This window comes from Myiozetetes cayanensis, unplaced genomic scaffold (genome assembly GCF_022539395.1).
Source record: "Myiozetetes cayanensis isolate MyiCay16 unplaced genomic scaffold, myiCay2020 scf24, whole genome shotgun sequence".
Classification (NCBI taxonomy): domain Eukaryota; kingdom Metazoa; phylum Chordata; class Aves; order Passeriformes; family Tyrannidae; genus Myiozetetes; species Myiozetetes cayanensis.
In genome coordinates, this window is record NW_026087456.1 from 10594452 (window position 1) to 10618203 (window position 23752).

Below are 23752 nucleotides of genomic sequence, written 5' to 3' on the forward strand. Positions count from 1 at the left end.
GACCCTTTTCCTTGGCAAACTGCCACATGATAGAAGAATCAGTTCATTGCCTACTACTGTTGTTTATAGAAGAAGGGATTTGGATCTGATATCTCTCCAGCTGGTGTGTTCAGATTTCCACAAAGTGATCAGTGAATCCTTCTGCTGTTTCCCTGATCGATGGGTTTTTACTTGTGTGGAATATTGGTCACCTGAATATCAGGATGTTCTGAAAATCCTGTGGGGACCACTGTGTGAGCCTGGGGCTGTGCCTGGGCAGCCCATCTAGAGAACTGGTTATGGCTTGGTGTTCCTTGGAGTTTCAGTGTCTGTGTCCATGTGCATTAATGGGTGGAGATGGTCAGGATGTAGATCTTGCATCCGCTCCTCTGCTGCCACCAGCACCTGTAATTCCCTTTAAAACCAGGTAGAGCTAAGGGCACCAGGCACATGACGGCACGGCCTTTTGTTCTTATTTCTTGAGCTGATTTGAAACTAAGCAGGGCTTAGTTTGGGACTTCCTTAGCGCTACTTTTAGTATCTCCCCTTTTTAAAATGGATCATCCCTCTGATTTATTTGTCCTCTGGGCCATCAGCTTTTTATGTCATTAATTTCCTTCGACTCTCACACAAAATGAGAAGCACCTTCTGCCACCACCGCTGGCTTGGAAAAGCAGCCTGGCTGCGATCCCAGCAGTGTCCTGGCTAGTGCCACATCTCTGAAGGCTCGGCGATGTGCCAGCACCTCGGCCACAAAGCTGTGCCGTCTTCTGCTGACGAAGCATGTGGCGGGCTGCGTCCCCTGCCCCTCTCGGGTGACTCCTCCCGAGCAAAGCCCGTGGTGCAGGTGGCCCAAAGCATCTGCCCCTGAGAGCCTGGGGACAAGGGGGTGCCCAATGTGGGAGAGGGTGCGAGTGGCCAGTGCTGGTGGAGAAGGTTTCAGCTCTGTGGACATGTCAGCTGTAACCACGTGAGCCTGTTGGGGACTCGCCGGGTTTAATGTGACTCTCCCTGTTCTATGGAAAGGAGCCTTGAAAGAAGAAACAAGGGCTGGGTGAAAACTGCTGATGCTCATTTTCAGTCCTTCATGCATTTTTAATATTAGATCTTGATCTTCTTTCCTTCTCAGGTGCCAGTGTAAGATTCTTTATGAGCTGGTCTGACCAGGCTCTGAGTCTCAACAACCCAGCCTTGTGGAAGGGATTCCTTCTTAGACACAGCAGGCAGACTTTATCCTTTGATCCTGTAACTTTTGGCTCCTTTCTCCAAGTGACCAAGTTTTGGTTTTGCTGAGCAAAAGCCATTCCCCTTTTCTTAAAAGAGTTAATGCTTAAAAATGGAGAGGATCATAAATAAAGTGTCCTTTCACAATGGTTTGGGGTTGGAAGGGACCTTAAAGATACCTAAATCCAAAACCCTGCTGTGGGCAGGGACACCTTTGACTAGACCAGATTGCTCCAAACCCTGTCCAACCTGGCCTTGATGATGAAGAGCAGATATTCCTGCAGACAGGGAAGGGGAGGGAGTACTGCATTTCACAGAACTTCAACTGGGTGACACACAAGTGCATTTTCACCAGTAGAACTGACTCAGGGAGTTCGCTGTGCCCAGACTCCAAATCTGGGGGCTGAATCTTGAACTGCTGTTCTTCAGTAGCTTGTAATAAAGCAAAAGGTGTGGTTTCAACTGAATTTTTCCAGGAGGATCTCTGTGATGATGACTACTTCTTGCTTGATTAATAATCAGATGAAATGATTTTGCTGTGAGCTTGGTGCACAGTAAAGATTCTCCTTGGGCACAAACTTCAAGGGTTTTAGCAGCAGCTGGTATAAATCCAAGGAAGCCCCGGCCCCACTCTTGTCCCACAGAACAGAACCGGTGCCACCGGGACCTGCAGGTGGGGTTGAAGTGTTGTGAAATACACGCTGGTCAGCCAAAACAGCTCTGAAAATTAATGAGGTGCACACAGAGGGTAATGGATTCCCTGGGGGGAGCGGGGAGGGCGATGGGAACAGCCCCTCAGGAGGAACCGTGTTGGGCGTCCAAGGCCAAACTGTGGCCCTGGATTAGCAGGAGCAGTTCAGCACTTGGCTCCGTGCTTCCCATCGTCCCCAAGCCGTAGGATCCCAGCCTGGTGCCTGTGTGCCACGTTACATTTCTCAGGCATTGCCTTTCGCAGCCAGTGGTTCTCATGGGAAAGGCTGGGCTCCCCCGGTGAGTCGGAAATGTCTCAGGAGCCCAGTGCATTGAGAGTATGTGTCAATTGTTTCCTTCCAGGCGCTTTGGGAAGGGAGCCTAGAAGTTTATCTCAGCATTTGGGACAATATAAACAGATGCCAAACACTTGAAATACACGGAGGAGGAAAACATCTTGCTTGGCCTCCGTGAAGAGACGGGGGCAGGGGCAGAGGTGGGGGACACGGAAAGCAACATTAAATAAGTCTCTGCCTTCAGATGAGGGAAAAGCAGCAAAGTAATGCAGATGTTTGCCTGCGTATATACAACTGAGTTTCATGTTACCAAAATCTGTACTGCACACACGTGGTCCAAAGATTAAAGAGATTGTCCAGTTCTGTTGGCAGCATATTAAAGTATTAAGACTACAGGCTTACTATGATGTGTTTCTATTATCAAGCTGACCACAGAATTCAAGTGATTCAAAGGAGGATGTCATTTAATACAAATAACCTTTTGCATCAGGATCCTGGATACAATCTTGGGTGTGAGGATCCCTTGGGAAGGGCTACCAGTGTCCTGTGTGTCTGGGGTCACCCTGCAGCTCCTGCTTGAGCTCCAATAAGATCTCCCCTTCGCTGTCCCTGTGCGGTGTTTAGGAGCCATCTGCCACGTTAAAGCTGATGTTTCCAGTTGCTGGGAGAGCTTTCTGGGTTTCCTTTGGCACGCAAGAGCTAAATCGGATCTTCAGGTGTCGATCCGAAGGTCTTGCTGCAGATGCCTCTGTGGCTCTGCCTGTTCCCTCTGTGGTGTGATGCCATTCCTCGCAGTTGGCAGTGCTGGCATGCCAGGCTGGAGGCAGCACGCACACGACTGTTCTCCTGTCACTGTTCTGAGTTTGAACCCTGCTCAGCCCCGCGTTTCTGTTCCTTCCATCCCTGGAAGTGTCCAAGGCCAGGTTGGATGGGACAGAAGCACAGAAAGCCCTGAAAAGAAAACATTTTTATCAAACTCAACAATTGGCAAATGTGGCTGCAGTGCTTTGGTTTGAAAAGAAAGTCTCAGTGCAAGGGGAAAGGCATCCTTGGGGTTTACATGCAGCATGTGACATTTGGCACTCACTCTGTTATTGTAATGTTCATTTTTGTTTTGGAAATTGAGGAGTGCTCAGGAATTGACAGGAACTTCTGAGAGTAGTCCCTCCTCCTCTGCTGTGTTACAACACCCTAATGGGACTTAGAATACAGGACCTCTAGAAGGGCACCTGTATAGAGGTACCTAATGGCACTTTGACACTTCTTATACAATAGACTGCACTGTCAAGTGATGTAGATTTTGTTGGCCTAAGCTCTTCAATTAAGCTCAATCAGTTGGCACATGGAGTTGTTAAGTCCAGCTGATGTATTTGGTAAAACAAATGGAAAAATCAGTGTAGAATGTGTTTGAAGAGCACTCTAGTCAAAATTACAGAATGAGTATTGTGACCTTCTGTTTTATATTTAAACGAGTCACAGGGACAAAAATTACCGAGAGTCTGCACTGGCGTATGCTCTCAGAAATGCAGGTACAAAAATACTTTTCCAAATGGAAGCTACAGAGGTCCAAGCTCACATTGGAAGGCAATAAAAACAGGACTAATTGACGCTAGCCAGCATAGAAGGATAGTTCACTTGCCTATTTGAGTGAGACAGGAATAGAACAAGGAGTAATGGGTTCAAACTGAAAGAGGGGAAATTTAGGTTAGATGTATGGAAGAAATTGTTCCCTGTGAGGGTGGGGAGGCCCTGGCACAGGTTGCCCAGAGAAGCTGTGGCTGCTCCAGCCCTGGAAGTGTCCAAGGCCAGGTTGGGTGGTGCTTGGAGCAACTTGGGATAGCGGGAGGTGTCCCTGCCCATGGCAGAGCAGGGGACTGAATGGGTTTTAAGGTCCCTTCCCACTCAAACCAGTGTGGGATTCTGTGAATGGCAGTGTGAACTGTGCTGACCAGTGATGCCCAAACTGCCGTGAGCTGGTTAATACTTATGTGCTTGTGTTCCCCAGGGCACCACACGATTTACATCGGGGTCCATGTGCCGAAGAGCTACAGGAGGAGGAGGCGTCACAGGAGAAGACCTGGGCACAAAGAAAAGAAAGAAAAGGAGAAAATCTCGGAGAACTACTCAGACAAATCAGACATAGAAAACGCCGATGAGACGAGCAGCAGCATCCTTAAACCACTCAGTAAGTCCTGTTTCAGTTGTCTCTCACTACAGTGGTCTGTTGTCTAGGGATCTGCTCGTGGAGGAGGAAACTTGATCTGTGAAAACACTCATCTCACATTGCACTGTTGGAGTAGTCTTAGCCAGTTGCTGTGGAATGGTTGCTGTGGCTTGGAAAAGGCAGAGGCTGGAGCAGATATTTCATCCCTCTATATCACCTGAGTTGGTTCCTGAGTGAATGCCAGCCAGGAACAGGCCAACTGTTTAAAAGCAATTTGACACTGTGTGTAAAGAGATAGCAGGCAAAGGCAAAAAGTGAGTAGGTGCCTGGGCAGATCTATTGCAGTTTCTGCCCTGGCTCTGGGGCATGCACCCCCTCTGGGATTCCAGCACCCCTTGTTTTTGACTTCGTGTGGCACTGACTTGTGGTGCTAATAACTTTTTTCCCATCAGTAATTAACCAGTTTAAAGTCGTGCAGACAAAAAGAAGAATGAAATGTAGCATTGCTGTATGTTTGAGTTTCTGTAGGGGTTGAATATCTGGGTTTGGATAGGCAGGTGGGGTCTGTTTTGCATGCCCTGTTACTCTTTTCAGAGAGCAGCACCTGGAAAGGAAGGCAAGTCCCAGATTCTGTTTGCTCTTCCTAGTCCTATTTCCCTGGTTGTACCAAGGAAGTTCTCTTGTCAGCACTCAGAAACCAGGAGTTGGTTTTACACCGAAAGGTATAATGACCTGTCTTCAAGAACTCAAATATTTTGAGTTTGATTTTTGTATTTACATCTCTGTTGTTCTTTTGTGTAGAGGTGACCGGGCCTGTAGCAATTCCCTTTTGGTTTCTGAGTGTATCATATCCTAGGGGATTTGCTTCCCCAGGCTAATTGTGCCCAAGGTTGAAAGCCCATTTCTTCCACTAGGTTTTCATGTTCTGCCGTTCGTCTTGTCCATCATTGTTTCTGTGTCAGTTGAGGAAGGGTTAGTGGTATTATTTATCTCTATTGTTTCTGTGCCATAGTATGTTCTCATCTACACTTATATCTGCCTGTAAAAATGTGCAGTCTCTCCAGCTCTCCTCACCTGGGAATTTTCCTATCGCCTTGTCCCCCCTGACCTCTTTGCAGTGCAGATTTTTGGAATATGATCACATAAATAACACTCAGTATTCCAGGTATCCCACCCACATAGCAGCGTTCATACCCCATCACTGGGACCTTTTCTCTGTTGTTCCCCATCTCACATATCCGGATACTTTTCCAGGTCCTTGCAGGGACTTGCTGGTGGCCAGATCTTTTTACAAGCTGGCTCAGTTAGTTCAGAGCTCTGTAAAGGAGAGAGGTAGTTCAGATTACTGTGTTGAATTACAGCTTGCCTCATCTCCCCAGGTTTTTTTCTCTTCTGAAACTCTTGTGTTCAGAGCTGACATGAATTGTGTTTCCTATCTTTTTGCATGCCAGAAGCCTTTCTTCTCTATCCTCCTGCTGTATCACACAAGAGAGTCCAATTCTCTCCAGTCAACACCTACCGTGTGTCCAGTACTGGCAATCCTGGCAAGAAACCCCAGTTAGAACCCTGGGTTTTTAATCTTCATCCCATAACAGGCATTGATTGAGGGGTAGGTGGCTCAAATTCAATTTCCAAAGGGCATTAGAAACGAAGATCTGGGAAATACTGAGCAGCAACTTTGAGTTGGGAGAAAAGTGGAGTGAGCTATATTACATATATCTGAGGCAGCTGTCAGGAGAGAGTGTGGGGTATCAGAAGCTGAAATATGGGGTAAAGGCTGTGTGATTTAGCAGAACAGGAATGAAAGCGCTGTTGATGTAGTTGTTGGTACTTGGATTTCTTGATCTGTCCCTAAGGACCACAGTATCTTACCTGAAAATGATTTGTCAGCTTCTCTGGTGAAAACTGCACCAAATCTGGATCTGACTCACCAGGTCAAGCTGTTCATCCCACAACAACTGAACCCGATGGAACATGTCTGTGGATACTGGGAAGAGGGTAAACAGGTCCAGAAATGCAAACCTTCCCTAGAAAAGTTTTGTCCCGGTTCCAAACTGGTCATGCTGCGCTTCTGTACTTGGGAATCAGTTCAGTCTGGAAACATCAGTCATTTTTTTTTTAATCTGTGGCCAGTTCAGTCAAACAAGCCAAACTTCAGTAGTTTATAGACAACCTTCAGCTCTCCCGTCTGGAGATCGAACGTGTACAGATCTGTTTTATCCTAAGGAAATTCTTGCTTGGGAAAGATGCCTCCTTCACAAATCCAGACAGGGGTGCTGTGACAGACTGAGGAGGAGGCGGGAAGGCGATGTTCCCTCCACAGAACCCTTTCAGGACATTCCAGGCCTGCAGGGGCTGTCTCTGCGCTCACAGAACTTCAGTGTTCACACCCTGGTTCTCAGGCAGGACTGCTGACACTGCAGACGATGACAAATCCCTCTCCCAAGGTGAAACATCCCAGCACCTTCCTTTAACCATCCTGGCCCTGGTTTCCACTTAGGGCCAGCAAGGAGGAAACACTTTTTAGCAGTGGTTATCCTGCCTGGTGCTGCCTCATCGGGTGGGCCAGTGCTTATCTCAGCACAAAGAGGATGGGGTACTTTGCTGCTGCTTGCAAGGGATGAGACAAGAGAGGAACAAGAAAGGCAGACAGAGGTTTCTCTGAGTCCATTTCCCTCTTCCTCATTCTTTACTACAGACGTGCAGAGATTTTCCCATGAGGAAATGGATCTCTGCTTGATCTAGGAAGGGGTTTCTTCTCCTTGTGTGGTTGCCCTCCAAGTCAGTTTGGCTCACCTCCCTGGCCCTAACCCAGGGGCTGCAACACTTTTACTGACTTTGTTAAAACCACTTGTGTGCCTGACAGATTGTTGCTGCCGAGGAATAGAATTCTCCCAGTGCTTGCATCCCTGATGAGAGCATAACCTGTTTTTTGTCAGGAGTCAGAATGTTACCAGGTGGATAAATATAACTGCAGAATCTAAATTTTGGAATCCCTAAAAGGAGAGATAAGAGGACCCATATAGAAAGAGAGAGGGGAGGGTTGATATGTTGTTCCATCAAAGGTTTGTAAAGGTTTTCAGTGGGCTCAGAGAATTCTTCCACCCACCAGCAGTAGTTCTTGAGGGTCTTATTAAAAAACACTCTTGATCCCTCAGATGTGTGTTTGGAGGAATATTTGCATGTTTGCAGCAGAGTCATTTCATTAAGAAGCTGTTTGAGGCTTGTGCTGCCCTTTTGGATGGAGCCTCTCCTGGTGAAGGTGAGGTTTGGGCTGGATGGATCAGATTTACACTGAAGGCAAGTAAATGGCTGGTACTGTTTCCCAGCTCAGAGCACCTACCTTGCAGGAAAAGGTTATTTGGGAGCGGCCCAGTTGATAGGTTGCCCAAGGAAGTGGTGGATATCCCATCCCTGGCAGTGTCCAAGGCCAGTTTGGATGGAGCTTGAAGCAACCTGGGATAGGGGAAGGTGTCCCTGCCCATGGCAGGGGGATGGAACTGGGTGATCTTTAATGTCCCTTCCAGCTGTGATTCTGTGATTTCCAGTGAGGAGTGGCAGTTGCCAGTCCTGGCCATGGGACCGTCCATTCATAACAAGATCGAATTAATTGAACAAGGATATTTAAACATCAATTGAGGAAGGCTCAGGCTTGGTGTCTACCTCGAAAGTTCATTAAGGCAGCAGCTATAAATAGCAGGAGACAGCTACAGGATGGATATAAATGAACCTACTTAGCACAGCAGATGCAGCACAGGCAGGGCTGTGCCAAGAGTCTTCCTATTAGTGTGACTGGGTTTTTCAGCCATCCAGTTTCTTTCCTGATTATCCAGAAGCTTTTAGCTTCAGTTCACCACAGTGAGAGCAACAACTGTAGTTGAGAAGTACCAGGCAGGATGGCCAAAGAGCTTAGTTTTTCTTCTATTGGTATTTACATAGGGAAGGTGGTCAGGGAGACTTTGCCATAAATAAGCAGGAGTTTTGGTGTTTTGGTCTTCCAAGAACCAGACGGCGGGCTCGTGGTTTGGTCCTGGGTGGTGGGGTCAGCTGAAGCAGACCTTCTTCTGTCCTTGCAGTGCTGCAGGGAGCACGTTTAGGTCCCACATAGTGCAGTTGCAGAAGTAAATTAATTTAACACAGAACTAATTACTGCTTCGTTTGCAAATGTGCATAGCTAGGAGCCTGTCGGAGAGGCTGTCGGGGTGCAGCTGGCTGTGTCCATGGGAAAGGGCATGGGAAGGTGCTCGGGGCAGGCAGGCTGTGGGAAGGGTGCAGGTGAGGAGGTGAGCCCTGCCTGCGGACACAGCGCTCCATCAGCTCCCACCCTGCCAGGGAAGGGTTGTGTAATGCCAGGAGAAACAGCTAGTGCTGGGTCTGGATGTCAGCCTGGGATGTGGCCCGGCCCTGCTTAGGTGGGCAGGGACCTGGTTGGAAGGGACCTTCAAGATCACCTCATTCCAATCCCCTGCCAGGGGCAGGGACACCTTCCACTAGCCCAGGTTGCTCCAAGCACCATCCAACCTGGTCCTGGACACTGCCAGGAATGGGACAGCCACAGCTTCTCTGGGCAACCTGTGCCAGGGCCTCCCCACCCTCACAGGGAAGGATTTCTTCCTAATATCAGATGTAACCCTGCCCTGTGTCAGTGTGAAGCCATGAAGGTGCTGTTGATGGCAGTTAGAAGGACTGCGTGAGATGTGGGAGTGGCAGGGAAGAGGCACCGTAGGGGAGAGGTCCTTCAGCAGCAGTAAAGCTGGCTTCCTTACACGGTTATTTGCTCCAGCTCTCCTTTCAAGAGAGGGTCTGCATGGCATTTCTCTCGTCCCTGTGCCTCACTGCAAAGCCCCACAGCTCCCAGTGAGGCCCTTGGGTGGGGTGAAGGCATGTGGTGTTATGAGGTTGAGCCTAGATGTGACCTGTCGCCCCAGGCAAAGACTTTCCTTTTCTTCTTGGCAAGAGTGCAGGGCTTTACTCAGACAGCTAATTAAAAAAGTTGCTGTCTTTGCAACACTCCTTGCCTGAACTCCTGGTTGTTTTTTTTCTTTTTCACCTTGACTTGTGCATGTGCTTGTTGTGATTTCTTGGGATTGTTTAAAACCATTTGCACTTCTCTTGGACCAAACTTGTACCTTCTTTAAGTAAATGCAGGGTGTACAGCACGGAGCTTTTGTTCCTTGCTTGTGACGGCTGGGAAAGGAGCTCAGGTTTGGATTTTTTTATTCCCATGCAAAGTCCACATTTTGGGTGGGTGTGCTAAAAGGTAGAGCTCAAGTCCTTCTCCTTCCTTAGGTGTGTCCTGCGAGTTCCACAGGCAGTAGCAGCCAATGATGTGGTTGTTGAGGCAAACGCGGAGTGCCTCCAGAGCAGGGGATTCATCCCCTTCCTGCCCTGAAAAGTGTGAGAGTTGGGATTTTTTCCCTTTGGGGTAATTTCTCAAGTTGTTTTTGAGAGTGAGGGTTGGAGGAAGGAAGCAGTTGTCCTGGATAAGTTAAGTGCATGTTAGAACTGACTGATAAAATATGGGCATGGCTGGAGTACCTGTAGGAAACACAGGGACATGCTCAGAGGTTGCATGTGGCATCTGCCCTTCTCCCTGCCACCAGCTGCCCTCTGGCAAGTCCCAGGAGCTGGTGTTGAAAGTCTTCAAAGGGACAACTATGTCAGGGACCTCATGCGAGTGAAAATAAATCTCACCCTAATTCAGCAGTGCTTCCCACTCTCTCTGCTCCGCTCTGGTTGTTCCCCAGCCTCTGAAGTGCCACCAAAGCGTCCTTTTAGGAAAGGACTGTTCAGCCACACAAACCAACCCAGCCCTATCTTTGCCTCTGTGTGTAGTTCCTCAAGAGAAATCAGTAGTGTGGGCTGAAATTCCATACTGCAGCCTGATCCATTCCTTGTGTGTTGTGTTTCCAGCAGCGGTCGTGTCACTTGGGGTTCATGTCAGTCTCCTTCAGCTGCAGCGGGGCTGTGGGTGCTTCAGGAGGGCTGGCTGGTGCTCCTGTAGGGTTCAGAAAGTGCCTGGTGTTTCTAGGATTTCGGTGTTCCTTGGGTTGTGATGCTGTCAGACTGGTGCTGAAGGGCATGCTGTGAAGCTGTCACAAACACCTGGGCCTGGATGTTGTGAATATACAGGAGGGAATTTTCCACCTGTGCAGAATGAAATTGTTCAGATCTGAATTCTGTGTTCAGAGATGGCTGGATGTGTCTGGCAGGAGCAGCCACTGCAGGAGGAAGGGGGAATGAACCCATTGAGAAATGATAATGGGCTTTTGGTGAGGATTATTCCTGGGGCAGTGCATTTAAAGGCACACTGTCAGCTCTTCAGGGAGCTTTTAAAACCTGCCTCCACTGTTTTCATCCTGAAAAACCAACCACAGCAGTTGCCATGGCAGTAACACCAATATAGACAGCAGGGCTGTTGAGCAATTTCACTTTGGTTGTTTATGTGAAGTGATCAAAATCCATGACCCTGAAGTAAAAAATTTAATTTGAGTAAGAAGTACAAACACTTCTTGCTGCCCTTTTGGCTCTGACACCCAAATGCTGTCACCCTCGGGCCACACCTCTCAGTTTTCTCGTCACTTTGAGGAACTGATACAAATAGTTTTTGGTTGAGTGAAAGTTAAGATTCTTCTATGGCTGTAACTTCCTCTTGGGAGGGGGTGGTCAAAATGCTGTTGATTAATACTGAATTAGTGGTGGCAAAGTTTGAGATAAAATAACAAGAATTATTTGATAAATGGGGTCTGGGCAGAACAGAAAAATAACCTGCACAGATGATCAGTCTCAAAATCCCGTGATTTTGGGAAAGGTGTGAGTGACACTGAGCATTTTCATTTCCAGGTGACTTCTGCCTTGGTTAACTGCATCTTTGCTTGCAGCTCTACCACTAAGCCTTTCTTGTTTAAGAATGGTCTTTGCTGCTTTTTTCTTGAGCAGGCTATTTTCTTAGAAATCTCCCCTGGCCCAAGGCAACACAATTAGTCATGTAATTGTGGAAGAAAATAATTCAGTATAACCTTTATGCTGAGTTTAAAGCCACGGGGTGTGTAACTGCCTACTTTGGTGGATTGCAAGCAGTTCTTCAACTTTAGCTTGAAACTTCTTCAGTGTTTAAGTACCAGCAAAAGCACCCCTGGGAAGTTTTTGTGTGCCACTTTGACATGGTAGGCTGTTCACGATAGAGCAAAAAAGAGACCGGTTCCTTTGCCAGTATGGGGAAGACCCTTTAACTGGGAGCTCACTGTGCTAATCTTCTGTCTTGAACTGATAGCATGTGCTGCTATAATTACCTAAGCCACCTTAATTCTTTGCTTAATTCTGTTCCCTGTGTTCACGTGAAACTGCTAAGGGACAGAAAAGTCTAAGGAATTTACCATGTGGGCGGGGGGAAAATGTCGTTTAGAAGCATTTTGATTTGAAGCCAGAGCTGTTTTTCTAGCTGACTCGGGGAGGTGATGTTTGGCACTGCAAAGCTGCCCTTTTTGGATTAAACTCCATGCAAATCTGTTGGACAGTGTGGGAACGAACCATCCCAAAGCCCTGCATTCCTATGTACGTGCAAACAAGAGTTTATTATCTAGTCTCAGTATATCCAACACCTGGATTTTCTCCTCTGAGCCCTACTTTGTGTTTTCAGTTGGCTTTTGTGAATCTCACTGAACTCCTCCTTTCAAATGGTTATCCTTGGTCTGGTTGTTCTTGAGGCTCCTGTCCTATTTTTAATTCCACACTCTAAAATCTGCTGCCCATCAGAAAAGCTGGGCTAGGTTTGCCTGTCACTTCTGGCATTTGCACTTGGCCACTTTTGGGAGGGGCGGGAGAGTGTTGGGATGGGTGGCAGAGGGGCTCTCGGTGCTTCCCAGGGCTTGGAGCTGACTCTCCTCTCATGCCAGGAGGGGCAGAGCATTATGCCCATGACCTACTAACCTCCTCCAGTTGGGATTGTGGGTTTGGGAAATGAGTGCACAGATGGTGGCTCTGGGATGGCAGCAGATGCTGCTGATCTAATGAGTGGGATCAACTGGCGTTTTAGCAGAGTCGTGGAGAGCAGTGTAGGGATGTCTGCAGAACGCCCTAATACCAGGCCTTCCTGGGCCTCTCCCTTTTTCACTTGGCACCCCACATTCGTCTTCTCCTCCAGATCGAGCTGGCACAACGATAATGCAGATAATTTTGATTGCACAGGGAAGCTGTTAGGGAATTAGATGATTAAGAAACATGTTGAGGGTGAACCAGAGATCTTGAGGCCAAAAACCTGCTTTACTTGAGTGCCAACAGTCTGGAATGACCAAATGGGAGTGTTAAAATAAAGAGAAATTGGTCAATTCCATACTCTCTCTGCATCCCTGTGGACATTGCTTTAGTGTGGGCTTTGTGTAACCGGGAACCCTGAAATAAATACGTATCTGTCATAGTTCATGAAAACCAAGCCTCAGTATGCCCTTACAAATAGCTCTTAGGCAAGGCCTGTGTTCAGGCTTAGTCTTCTGCAGCTGTGGGTCATGTCCAAGGACCCACTCCAGTGTTTCTCTTCTGGCTGGGGTTATTTTGGGAATGGTGATCTTGCTTTGAAGTTTGGAGCAGATGCTGTGTCGTGAATGTGTTCATGCATTGAAGAAACAACAAGTTAACAAGAGGCAAGAACTGCCTTTCTTTTATCTCTTCTACCATCTCTTCTGCCTTTTATCTCTCTGACTTTGTGATAAGCCAAAATTGGCTCTTTTAGCTGTGACCTGAAGGAATGGCAGCCAAAGAGCTGGCACCAAAGGAAATGGAAATTGAGATTTCCTTGTCATAAACCTGAAGAAATAAACAAGATAGGGCAGAGAAGGCCTCAGCTCTGGGACATTGATCATTGAAAATTATTTCCTTTCCACTTTTTCAACGTCAGCCATTTCTCAGAAAAATGGTATATTTGGTAGAATAAATCTGTGTGATACCTGAAAAGAAATCCTTGAGAGCTGTGGGCTGTTCTGCTCAGCTTTGAATCCTGATCTGACATCTGTTCAAGCAGGGGAGAGTCTTTGCTTGGATTTATTTGCTGATTTCTTACCCACTGGGTGAACTTTAAAATAATGATATTAAGTACATCGAAATTATGTGTAGGGAAGAGCTTGGTCATCTGCAAGCTGGAGAGGAAAGCAGATGTTAACCAAAATGTAAGTGGTTCTAGATAGATGTGTTTGAATTTGCCCAGCCAGATTTATGTCTCTAAAAAGGCAGGGCCCTTTTGGTGCCTTTTCCTTAAGGCTTGGATATTCCCTGGAAGGGCACTGTAGACCTCAGCAGTTCAATGGAAATAGAAGTATGCATAAATCAGCAGAGCCTTTCCTGCTCTTCATAAGGAAACCTAGGAATGGACTAGTCCCAGCCTGAATGTGGTATTGGGATGTGTTCAAGTGTTGCTTCCAACTGGAGACCTAGATATTTAAATATAGCCGTGGGAACTGAGTTCATCCGATGGAACGGGGCTGTTTGGTTGGGCCCTGAGCTGTGGGTGTAGAACACCCTGTGAATTGCACAGCTGGGCATGAGAGGAGAGGTGCTCTGAGTATCCTGCTCTGTGGAGACCTCCAGCAGTTGCCCTCTGTTGTATTCCTGCTCCAAGGGCAGTTCCATAATGCTGAGGACTGACCAGGTTTGGCCTTCAGGCTCTCCCTGGTAACCCAGCTCCACTGTGATCCACCAGAGAGCCACCCATCACTGTAGGAGTCTGCTCGGAGTGCCTGGCCCTGTGGGAGCTGGGAAGTCTGAGGGTGGGGGGGTGAATGGTACTGCTAATGGATCAGGAAATTAGGACAGCAGTTGGCAGTGCTGAGGTGACAGCGCAGCCCTTGGCTGCAGAGCACTGATGGCACTGTGGCTTTGGGGTACGGGTGGGGGTGTCTTTCAAGCAGATAAGTAGCTCTTATGATGTGAGTCATCAGTCAGGAAAAAAGAAGGACCCTCACTGAAGAGCAGTCGGGAAGAGCTGGCTGGAGGCAGTGAAATGTGGTGTGCTTGGTGCAGAGAGGGCAGAAGAGCTGTTCTGAAACCACAAGATTTAGATGTCACGGCACTTAGCAAGTGTCTGGCACCAAATCTGGGCAGAGATGGGTGTCACACAGGCTGGGAGAAGCTAAATGAAGGTATTTCATGGGCTGTGGGCTAGGTGAGTGAGTCTCTCTCCGCAAGGGAGATGAGCCCCTGTGAATTCCCTGCCTGAGAGCTCTGTCCCAGTAAGAGGGTGGTGACTGTGCCCTGTGCGAGCTGTTGTATCCCACAGTCAGACACTCTGTGGTGCCTTGGAACAGGCTGTGTGAAAAGAACAAACTGGGGGGATGGCAGGTGATGGCTCCACATAGTTTTGGGAGCTATCTGGGGGCAGTTAGGTGGGTAGCACGGATCGGTTCCTGACGAGATGATGCGCTGACAGAAGTCGCCCAGAACTGCGTGGTTTCAAGTCCACAGAGGCAATGGAAGCTTTGAGGCCAGCAAAGAGTGTCATGGATGTGGGAAGATTTCAGTGTGTGGTGTTTGGTCCTTGGGCCTCTCAAAGCCTTTTGGGGCATCTCACAAACCTGTCAGGCTCCAGACACTGAGGAAAAGGTGCTGCCTGTTCCTTGCTGCCCAGCAGAGTGCTGACTCAGCCGGACACGGGCTCTGCCTTGTGCTTTGGGTATTCCTAGAGAACATGCCTGACCCTGCTTTGTTGGCCTTGCTCTTATTTGGGTTTCCCTTTATCTGTGTGGGACTTTTCTGCCTACTTTGTGTATCATGGTTTTCTTGTCCCAGCCTGTTGCGAGGTAAATTGCTCAGGATGGGAAACTTCAGAAGGATGAGTCTGTAGAAAAAGAAGAAATGCAGGCAAGTGATTTCATTCCAGCGTGCATTTATTTCATCGTGGGAATGGGAGCTCACGCTGCAGAAGGAAACCGCTCACCATCAAACAGTATAAACGTATTTAGTGGCAACAATTGCTCCTTTGGCAAATGCCAGCTAAAGCTCTCCAGGGGGATTAGTCTAGGCTTTGCATTAAAGCCGGGCTTGAAACATACTCCACATTCCTAGCGGCAGGAAAGTAGTGCCATCCAGAGCAGTTGTTTAATGTCTGCTGCAAGAAATGGGGATTATTTGGGGATGGACTTGTTCAGATAAACGACTGTCATGGCCTGTAGAATCCTGTTTGCTGGTTGGAGGCAAAAGAAACAGCTCTGGGAGAACGCAATATGCTGCTTTACATTATTCATGTGGGGTTTTTCCCAGTTAAATTTTGTCAGCTGTAGAGTTCAGATAGCAAGCCCACACTCTAAACTCCTAATTTACAGTAATCCCAGAGTCATTTAGACTTTCCTTTGGCCTGGCCCGAGGGTTTTGCAGCATCTTGCAGCTCCCGGTGATGCATGTCATCACGAAGGGGAGGGGGGATCAGGGAACTGCTAAAGGTCATGGGATGGGCAGCGTGCCTTGGGACCTGCCCCGGATTAACGGTGCTGGGGGCTTTCTGCTGAGCTCAGTATGGTTTTTATTCCAGCTATGTCAGTGGTGAAGAGGGAAGATTTTTAAATCCTTTACCTTGTCTACTTAAAATACATTTGTGTGTATATGCAAAACAGGCAGTATTTTGTAATGAATTGTTTGCCTTTGGAATGAGATTGCTCTTTGTATTGTGGGTTCCTTTAGGGCTTTGGCTGTAAATAAGAAGCTTCCAACTACAGACAAAACCACAGTGGGGTTGCCTGCGAGCAATTTTTGATTGTTGGGACGTTCCAGCATCACCTCCTCTGAGGGTTTGGTCCTGCTTTGCTGTAGTGATGGGAGGGACCACGGTGGGACAAGGACAGACTGCCAGGACAGCTTGTGCCAGCACCTATAGGAGCAGGGCGGGCAGAACGAGAGCCCTGATCCAGGGCAGCACCAGGAACAAATTTAACCCAGGGCATATATTTAGCCTGGCTGCTTTCAAGAAGATTTAAAGCCATATTTAAAGCTGAGCATCTGCTGAAGTGCCGGGTGGATCGCTGATATAAATAGTTACCCGGGCTGGAGCTGCTCTGGCTACGTGGGGAAACCTGGGAGCAGGCGAGATTGCAGGGAGCGTGTTGTGCTGCCGTGCCACGCTGGCAGGACTATTCTTGGTATCGATTCTCCCTGTCCTTTACCCTTTACTTAGCTCACTTTCTAAGGACCACAGGCTTTTGGAACCAAAGAATTCCCTTGGTCACAAGTGGGAGAAACAGAGCACAGATAGGACCAGAGTTGGACTTGGCAGATCACTGCCCACCGCCCCGGCTGGCCTGGGAGTTGTGCAGCTTTCCCGAAGTGTGGCTCTGCTGGGAGCCTTCCCCCCTCATCGGGGCTTACTGGGTATTGATCCCGGGAGGATGAGCAGGGCTGTCTTCACGGAAAAGCTGCCACAGGCTCCACACAGCTTGTCCTGCTTTTCCTTGGAAGTGCAGTAATGTGAAAGGGCTTTTTTCCCCCAGCAGTGCTTAGGAGGAGTATTCTTATTTTCCCAATTATTTTGACTCAGCTGTCATTCAATGGATTGTGAGATGTTTTCGTAGTTTCTCCCTGTTGTTGTGAAAAAGGGTTTGTAAAAAAGGATCCCTCCCGTGGGTTAGAATCTTTCTCAAGGCAGAGTTAGGGAAATGAGCAGCTCCCCTTGGAGTTCCCCTTGGAAGCGGTGATGCAGTTGCTGACCTTCCCCTTGAGTCACAAGTGAGCCAGGCTTCTTCCCACCTGTTGTGGGAGGTCGGGTGCTGACTCTTATCCTACATGGAAAATGTCTGGCAAGAGCTGGTGGTGGTGGTCACAGCACCCTGCTCACCCCTCTGGCTGGAGCTGCCTTGGACAGCTGTGTCCATCCTGCTCCAGCAAACATTTCCTTTGCATTCAGGTTGCATTTCCAGTCTCAAGATACCCTGTTTTTTCTATGTGAGAATGGTAACACATGTGGATTTTTGTCCTAAACCTGTGCCTGAGGAATACAGTGTTTTCTGTGCTTACAGTGCTTCTTTAATATTGGAGGGTTCAGTATTAAAAAGCTGGAAAAGTCAGCAGCTGGGCAGGGTTTGTGGATGAAGGTCCTGTTCCCCAGCTTCTACCTAATGTCCTTCCCCCATCACTGGAGCAAAACAGGTTTTAGCAAACCATATTCCTCCTGGATTCCTGATGGAGAAGCCAAATCCTGTGGATGACTTGTGTGCTGTCACAGCTCGCAGCTGGTACCAGCCGTGGAGAGGGTTGGCTTTCAGGACATCCCATATTTCACAACAGTTGGAGCTGTAGGCTTGTAACTGAAACTTGGCAGCGTTTGGGAGGCTGGGGATGTGTTTTCTTCCCCTTTGTTTTCCAAAAATGTGGATATAATACCTGTGAACAATGTGAGGGGCTTTTCTTTGCTCTTCTGGAGAAGAGGAGATAGATTGTTTGCAGTAAAAAAAATTTCTGGTGGATCCATTCCTTGGATTTCCTAAACCTGCAGACCCCCCTTTAGGCAACTAAATTCTCTCTCCATGGCTTATGGCTTTGGAGGACCCTAGATAACCCTCAAGTGCATTTGAATGTTATTTTGGGGTTGTGAGAATATTTAGCACTCCTTCATTACAGCTCCAGCTAATCCAAGGTTGGTGACTTGACTCTTTTCGCTGCAGTGCTGTGACTAATCTCATACTTTTGTTGTTTGTTAACATAATTATGTGCTTTTCTAAAAAGGGAAGAGTGCCGGGGCATTTGCTTCATCCCTTCACAGTGGTTATTGCACATGTTTAATGCCTAAAAACCCCTACTGATCAAAGTTCCCATGTTTGTTGCCATTTTTGCCGAGGAATTTGGGACAGGTGCGAGCAGGGTAGAGAAAGGGAAGGTGTGATGCTTTGGGGAAGAACCTGTTAATTCCTGTTGTCAAAAGGGAATGTGGCTGCTTTGGAAGCCTTTGAAGATAGAGAGAACCATCAGAAGGTGAAATAATATTAATATGCAGTTTTAAGGAGCTACAGGGCAGGTTTGTGGCTGGAAGAGGGGTTGTGTGGTTTTGGATCGCAGGAATGCAGTGGGGTATTTCCAGTGATACACACTGATAGTGGCTCTTTTTTTTTTTCAGACTCTTGGGAATGATTATTTTACAACAGCTTTGGGATTGTGAGGCTGAGACGGACCAGAAATGGTGGTTTTACTTCTTTTCACCCATTTTCTTAAAACAGAGAGGTGTGCACTATTTACTCTGGGGTTCCTTTGAAATTTGGAGACTTGGGAAGTTGATCTTTTTGGCCTTAGCACACTTTGGAAATGAGGATTTCGTCTGAGGTTTCATCCAGAAAAGAGGGTGCAAGAGGAGAGCTGTGGAAGTGGCAGCTGTCTAAGCCTGCCATCCCAGCTTGTGCAGTCTCTGGTTATCTGCTGGCATTTTGCATCCTTAGCTCTGTGTGGGTCAGGCACATGGTATTTACTGGGAGCCGTTTCACTTGCTGTCTGAGCTGTCTGGAAGCCGTGGTGGTACTGTGGGTTTTTGGCAAGTGTTTGAACTCTGTGCCTGTGGGAAATGGAAAGGCAGAAGGTTTTTGCCTGGGCAGCTTTATACAGATGGAATGAGATGATCTTTAAGGTCCCTTCCAACCTAAACCATTCCTTGATTCTGTTCCTGCTGTAGCTTCAGGTTGTACAAAGAGAGGCCCCAGTTACAAATTCTTAGAGAGCTCTAGGCTTTTCCAGGGGTGTGGGACAGCACTAGGCAGTATTTGGTGCTCCATCAGATATCCTTGATGTGAAAGTGGTGGATCTGTGAAGAACATCCTGCTGGCTCTGGAATTGCCCTCCTATCCAAGGCAGCACGTGGTGCAGAAGGGAAGATGCTCTTTTCTTAGAAGCCCACAGCTTCAGAAACATAAGGTCAGCGCTGAACTTGTTGTAAAAACATCCTCCTCCAATTAAATCTGGTGTGACATTTTTTCTGAGGAATGTGGGTTTGATGTCCTTCGTTTGGGAAGAACAGACAGATTTTATACAGCAAAAGGAAGAGTAAATGTTTTGCAAGAAATATTTTGCATCCTATCAAGGTCAAGTATTTTCTTTCAGTTATGCAAAGCATGTGCTTAAAATGGGAATCTCCACTGGAGGACAGCTTTCAAATCTTGGAAAAGAAATCCTTGAGGTTTATTGCTCACAATTTCCTGTCTCTTTGGGGGATAAAAAACAAGTATGTTTTGAAGAAAAGGCTTTTTTTTTTTTAAATCTAGAGCAGTGAGTTGAACTGTTCCTATCTGAGGCACTGTGGGCAAAGGTTTGACTTCATCTCAAAATCAAGCAGAAGAACTTGGGTTGGGGTTGAGGGATCAGGTATCTGCAAGATACCTGTTCTGTGCTCCGTGGCTTCTTCACTGCCATAAAGATGAGAAACACCTGGAAAAACAGCCTGTTTTCCTACATCTTCTCTAATTCCATTTTGGTAGCCAAGTTGCACTCTAAAAATCCTTGGTTCAGTTTGATACTGGAATCTGCAGTATCCAGCATCCTGAACTTTGTGCATTAGAGCGTACTAAGCAACGCTCTGCTAGTGTCCAAAGCCTGCCTGCGGATGGCCGAGGTCAGGTGTTCGTGGTGGTATATCCACCTGGAGAGGGAGAGGATGGAAACTGAAATTCCATTGCAAGGGGCAGGCTGCTTTTATTTGTACTGGTGCAACTACTTGATGTTTGGGGGTTTTCCCCAGTTAAAATCCCTTTAGGAATTAAAGGAAGCATTATCCGAGCTAATGAGCTAGTGGTGTTCCCTGTTCTCCCACCCCTTCCTTTTAGCTTGGAATTCTCCTGTTTTATCACCTCACACTTAATTTCTCTAATGAGCTGAATAATTTAATAATGTAAACTGACAGTAATATTAAAATTATTTTAAAATATTAGATTATATATTAAAAAGTAATTAAAACTGCGGGTGCTGGCGGGGCAGGAGCAGGATCAGCACATCACGCTCCAGACCGAGGAGACACATAGGGTGTTACGTGACCAGGGTGCTGCCCTGGCCGCAGGCACTGTCTGCAGGCACAGCCTCTATTAATAGAGCTGAGAACCAGATGATTCCCAGCGTTACGTGACTCTGACGCCGGAGATTACGGGGGAAGGTGTTTTGGGGTGGCAGGAAATCACCTCTGCAGGCTCATTTTGCAAGGGGGCCGAGATTTCAGATGCTGCGGTCTTGAAACGGAAAAGGTGCAGGAATATGATGGAGAGAGTTTGGATTTGAGGTACAAGCTGATTAAACTCCTTTCAGGGCAGTACAGAGCTGTTCAGGACTCAGGAATGGAAGAAATGAATGCACAGAGGGCAGAACATAAAAGATGGATGTAATTTCAAGCAGGTACATCCATCTTTGGTGTAGCATTTTTTTTCCTTGCCACCTAAATCTTATAAATCCAGGGAATTCTCCAAATTCGTGGCATCCAAGGAGCTATGGGTTCTTCTGTCAGCAGGGAAACCATGCACTCAGACTTTCAGGGCCATTGAGGATAAATTCAGAAGGACCAGCAAGTCACAGCAAAGGCAGTCTGAATATTGAAGCAGTGGGAGATAGATTACTCACATCTTAGCCACCTATGCATTAAATATCACTCAAAACCAGTTTCTTAACCATTTTCTTGTCATTGTGTGATAGGGGACTCTTGGGTCTTTGCCAAAATGTAATCATTAGGCCTGGAGTTTTCCATCCAGGTGTCTACTTTGAGCTCACATTTCTTCTGGGGAGGAGGAGAATAGAAGGCAGGGATAAATTTCTATTTAAAACTTTGGAAAATATTTCAAAGAACTTAAAAAAAAAAAATCATCTCGTGATCCTCATCTCTGGAAGGAAGTTCCCACCTGTGTTTTACATCAGACAGCTGAAATGAGAACTGTTGGCTGTGTGTGCCAGGCAATGCCCAGGGGAAAATTTGTGTAAACTACCCCAAAGTCCTGAGCAGTAGAAAGGCCTTTGAATTTCACAGCTGAAACTTGTCAAGTCTCTTGCTCTTCCCTGGCAACAGTTCTGCGCTGGACGTAGGACAACCACATCATTGTGATCTTCCTGCCCACTGCTGGGATACGAAGAGGAAGGTAATGAACCGAGCAGTAACGTGGAATTAGGTTTTGGCTGGACAGAGAAGGGCAGTCCCAAAACTTGGACGGAATTGGCCGTGTCCGTGCAGCCGTAGTGCCCTCAGGAGAGCGGCAAGTGGAGCCCGTTACCTCCCAGCATGCAGAGCTCCTCAGAGGGGTGCACAGGGATGGGACCAGAGGGAGAGAGTATGAGCTGCTCCAGGAAAAAATTCCAGCTGGGTGCAAGAAAAACATTCTCCACCATGAAAGCAAACAGTGCAGCAAAGAAGTAGTGCAGTTCCCTTTGCTGGGAATTTCAGGGTTCACCTTGCTGGGGCCCTGGGTGTTTTATTGAAGGCCATGCTTCCAGCACCAGGATGGAGCAGATGATGTCTGGTGGGTTCCTCCAGTCTCAGCTTGCCAGTCGTTCTGGGATCTGCAGGTGAGGATCTGGAAGAGAAGGGTTTGGCTGGTGACGTGTGGCAGAGATGCTGCTGTTGTGAGCAGCGAAGCTGTTTCTGGGTTACGCTACCTGTGTGAAATTTATAGATTATTTGTTTTTCCACAGAGCTCAGCCTTGTGTTTATGCTAGAGGGAGGTTTCCCTGAGATGTTTGTTTTCCCTTCAGTCTGCTGTTGTATCCCTGTGTTTGGGTTCAGAGGTGCAAATCTCTGGTTTCTGGGTGTCTCTTTGTCACAAAGTGTAAGGATTTCCCATTTCACTTTGGTTTTGTGCAGAGAACTGTGTAGATGGATATGCTGGTTGTACTATTCCTTGATGGATACAGAAAGTTCAGATTTGGTACCTCTGATAGGAGTTTTCCAAGGGGACTGATGTAATTTCTACCAGGAGTGTTTTTTTCCAAACCCTTGGTCATTTAAATCTTTTGCAGTCATACATTTTACATCTCTGAGCAATGTGCTGATCAGCATCATTACCCCAGCACCAGATCTTGAGTGTAAAGCTTCTACACCTGCTATTCCTGTAAATTCTCCTTGGAAAGGCCAGTGTGGCTCAGTTTGGAAAACTTCAAATTATTTTAGGGTCACATTTCACTGGGAACAACTTGGTGAGTGTGACTTTGGCTCCCCTTAGTGCTGTCAAGTTTGTCCAGTGCCCCGTTACCTTATTTTACATCAGTCCTGTGCTTTGCTTGACTCCTGTGGGAATTGAGCAGGTCCAGGCGTAGGAGAGTGGCTGGTGGGATAGTTCAGCACCTCTTTGGCCACAGTGTTGTTTTCCTCACTGTTGTCGCAGGTATAATCTGTGGTTAATCCCCCAAGTCTAAACCTGTGACTCCCCAGAGGACCTGAAGCCTTTTGTTGGTTTTGATTTGCAGCCTTATTATAGACAAATTAATGTCTGTGAGTGACAGCAGGGCAGCCAGAGACGAGAAGAAAATGAGTAATTAACATATATTGGGTATTACTGATTGCTTTTATGATTATCTGGATTTTGAGGTATTAGCTAGAAAAATAGCTCCTAATCCCTTATTAAAGATAAAAGGCAAGTCATTAAAAGTAGGAGGTTGTTTTCAGTCCTGAGAAGCACTGGAAATATGTCTTGGCTCCGGCAGCAAACTAACCTTGAAAGCCTGTAATTCCAAGTTACTCGGCTTAGTTGTTCTCCTCGGCAAGGGAATTTCTGAAGTTTCCCATGTGCTGGGAGGTGGAGGGGATGAGAGACAAAGCGACCCTTGTCATGGGAGCTGCGTGCTTGGCACCGGCACAGGGCCCTTTCAATATCCTCGGCATTACCCGAGCCCGGTCCACTGCCAGGCTGGGAACATTCCACAGCTCCATAGGGGGTTATCCCAAACTTCAGGTTTCCGTCAGAGGTCACTCTCCTCTCCGAGGCTCCTGTCACACCCTCACTGCTTTCTACCTTCCCCATGTCATTGTGGCCAGCTAACTGGTTTCCTGCCCATATAACTGGTTTCAGGGCCATCTAACTGGTTTTGGGACTGTGCACTGAGCTGAATCAGCAAAACAGAGTGGTCCAAGCCCAGAGCACTGATCACAACAGGGAAGGGGGAATGAATGAGAGGCTGAAGTGCTGGGAAGGCACTAAAGCTGAGGAAGGGTGATGTTCCCTCTTGCTGCTCTTAAACCCAGAGCATGTGCAGGGTCAAGAGGAAGGCGACAGCACCCCTTGCTGAGTTATAGTAATTGTTAGCAGAAACTTGCCACACACTAAGTCATTCTTAAAAATCAAGTATTTGGGGTTTTAAAATGAGTGCATTCCTTATTTCTGGGTAATGAAATTTGAGCACCAGTAAAACCATGGCCTATTTGGATTTAATTCCTGTATTTTAACAGTTCTGTGTTTCAACACATCATGTTTATATTCTT

The 23752-nt window shown here is 47.3% G+C and overlaps 1 protein-coding gene across 4 annotated transcripts in view; it reads left to right on the forward strand.

Moving 5' to 3' along the window:
- SLC4A4 (solute carrier family 4 member 4) overlaps positions 1 to 23752 on the forward strand; it is a 139993-nt gene that overhangs the window by 55530 nt on the left and 60711 nt on the right. For all 4 annotated transcript variants that reach the window (XM_050320454.1, XM_050320457.1, XM_050320455.1 and 1 more), the window contains one exon: positions 4195 to 4374. In XM_050320454.1, the coding sequence (XP_050176411.1) occupies positions 4195 to 4374 (180 nt within the window). The remainder of the gene's footprint in view (positions 1 to 4194; positions 4375 to 23752) is intronic.